This window comes from Eimeria tenella, genomic scaffold (assembly GCF_000499545.2).
Source record: "Eimeria tenella Houghton genomic scaffold, Eth_scaff379, whole genome shotgun sequence".
NCBI classification, from domain to species: Eukaryota; Apicomplexa; class Conoidasida; order Eucoccidiorida; family Eimeriidae; genus Eimeria; species Eimeria tenella.
The window spans coordinates 1-2500 of NW_013544712.1; the positions used below are offsets into that span (position 1 = coordinate 1).

At 51.9% G+C, this 2500-nt stretch overlaps 1 protein-coding gene across 1 annotated transcript in view; it reads left to right on the plus strand.

Annotated features, from left to right (window-relative positions):
* Positions 1 to 41: 41 nt before the first annotated feature.
* The window catches only part of ETH_00026200 (Trehalose-6-phosphate synthase subunit 1, related), a gene marked incomplete at both ends in the record, with an annotated part of 4985 nt that continues 2526 nt past the window's right edge, over positions 42 to 2500 (plus strand). Inside the window, 3 exons of the mRNA XM_013379682.1 lie at positions 42 to 984; positions 1376 to 1521; positions 1894 to 2022. Of these exons, the coding sequence (XP_013235136.1) occupies positions 42 to 984; positions 1376 to 1521; positions 1894 to 2022 (1218 nt within the window). The remainder of the gene's footprint in view (positions 985 to 1375; positions 1522 to 1893; positions 2023 to 2500) is intronic.

A 2500-nucleotide genomic window follows, 5' to 3' on the forward strand; every position in this document is an offset into this window, starting at 1 on the left:
ACAGCTGCAGCAGAGACACGAATCGTCTCCGTTCGCTCGCAATGGCTCAAGAGCTGCTGCGGAGAGTCCGCAGCGAAATGCAGCTGGAGCCCCACAGGGGCAAAGCCATTCGCAATTTGCTGCTGGGGGCCCACCAGGGGGCCCCCCTGGGGGCCCCCACGGGGGCCCCCACGGGGGGCCCCGTGGGGGCCCCCGTCGGGGGGGCCCCCGGGGAACAGCTGGGGGGGCCCCCCGTGGGAGGGCCCGCCCACGCATTTTCAGAAGAAAGTACCCACCAGCACCATCACCTGCAGCAGCAGCAGCAGCAGCAGAGGGAAGAAGCGGGGGACAGGCAGCAGCCAGTGGAGGCAGCTGATAGCGTTAGCATTGGCCGTAGCAGCAGCAGCAGCAGCAGCAGCAGCAGCAAGTCGCAGCCGTCTCCGTCTCTCCCGAGTCCCACGGACCCAGGAGCAGCAGCAGCAGCAGCAGAAGCAGCAGCAGCAGCAGGAGGCCACCACCACCACCACCACCACCACCACCACCACCACCACCACCATCGCCGGCAGCAGCAGCAGCAGCAGCAGCGAGGAGCGGGGTCCGAGGCGCCTGGGAGCAGCCGCAGCAGCGAGAGCAGCAGGAGCCGGAGCCGTCGGAGCAGCAGCAGCAGCCGCAGCAGCCGCAGCAGCAGCAGCAGCAGCAGCAGCAGCAGCAGCAGCGCTGCGGGGGAGGGCCTGGTGGCGATAAGCGCAGCAGACATTGCGTGGGACATCAGCAGCACGTTGCGGCCATTCGTGCGGTGTTTGCTAATCGCTGATTTAGGGTTTGAACCCTCCGAATTGGGGTTTACTGCTTCCGAGCAGCAGCTCATCAAGCAGCAGCTGCTGCTGCGCGTCAAAGACAGCTACCCACATGTTTGTCCCCTTTTGCTTTCCAAAGCAGCACAAAAAGAATGTTATGCTGAACAAATCCTCAACACTCTTTTCCACTGCAGAACGCCCCCAGTCGGTGAGCAGCAGCAGCAGCAGCAGCAGCAGCAGCAGCAGCGGCGGCGGCGGCGGGGGCGGCGGCGGCGTGCTGCTGCAGCAACAGCTGCAGCAGCAGCTGCAGCACGCGCAGCCGCAGCAGCTAAAGTGGCATTCCGGGCATAGAGCCCGCTCGCCGTCTTGCTGCCGCCGCAGCAGCAGCAGCAAGCAGCAGCAGCAGCAGCTGCTGCTGCTGCTGTAGCAGAAATAAGCAGCCAGAGTGGCTCTTTTCGCCGCGAATAAGCCGCCAAATAAAACAAAAGAGAGACCAAACAAAAGCCAAACAAATAAATTTATTTATTTATTTATTTATTTGTTTGTTCGTTGGTTGGTTTATTTATTTATTTATTTATTTGTTTGTTGGTTTGTTTTAGGGACTGGGTTCTCGCACCTGGACTTCCAGGGCTACGTGCTGATGAACGAAGAGTTTGCTGCTGCTGTTGCAGCAAACTACTCCGAAGGAGATGTCATTCTCATTTACGACTACCACTTCATGCTGCTGCCCCTCATGCTCAGACAAGTCCTGCTGCTGCTGCTGCTGCTGCTGCTGCTGCTGCTGCTAAGTCTGCTGCTGCTGCTGAGACTGCTGCTGCTGCTGAGGCTGCTGCCGCTGCTGCTGCTGTTAATGCTGCGGCTGCCGCTGTTAATGCTGCTGCTGCTGCTGCTGCTGCTGGTAGAGCTGCGGCTGCTGCTGCTGCTGCTGCTGCTGCAGCTGATGCAGCTGATGCTGCTGCTGCTGCTCCTGCTCCTGCTCCTGCGACAAGCATGATACTGTGAATTCCGTTGCTGCTGCTGCTGCTGTGACACTGCTGCTGCCGCTGCCTCTCCTCCCCCTGCTACCACTCCCCCACTTCTTAAACTCCTGCTGCTGCTGCTGCTGCTGCTGCTGCAGACGCTGCCGCGGGCCACAATTGCAGTGCACTGGGGGACAGTATTTCCCAGCAGCGAAATTTTTAGGATTTTACCCCAACGAGAATTGCTGCTAAATGGTTTGCTAGCAGCAGATTTAATTACTTTTCAGGTATTTTTATTATTAATTTACTTAATTAATTAATTAATTAGTTAGTTGTTTATTTATTATTTATTTATTATTTGTTTATTATTTACTTGTTTATTATTTGTTATTTAATTTTTATTTGTGTAATATTGCGAAAGTTGCTGCTAAATGGCTTGCTCGCAGCAGATTTAACTACTTTTCAGGTATTTTTTATTTCAAGTTTTTTCGTTCATTATTATTTATTATTCGTTATTTATTTATTATTTATTCGTTATTTATTTATTACTTATTTGTTTATTTATTTTTATTTGCCTATTGCCGAAAGTTGCTGCTAAATGGTTTGCTAGCAGCAGATTTAATTACTTTTCAGGTATTTTTATTATTTATTTGTTTAATCTATTTATTTATTTTTTTACGTTTCTGTTTATTTCTTTATTATTTATTGTTTATTTGTTACTCATTTGTTATTTATCTGTTTGTTTATTGGTTTATTTATATATTC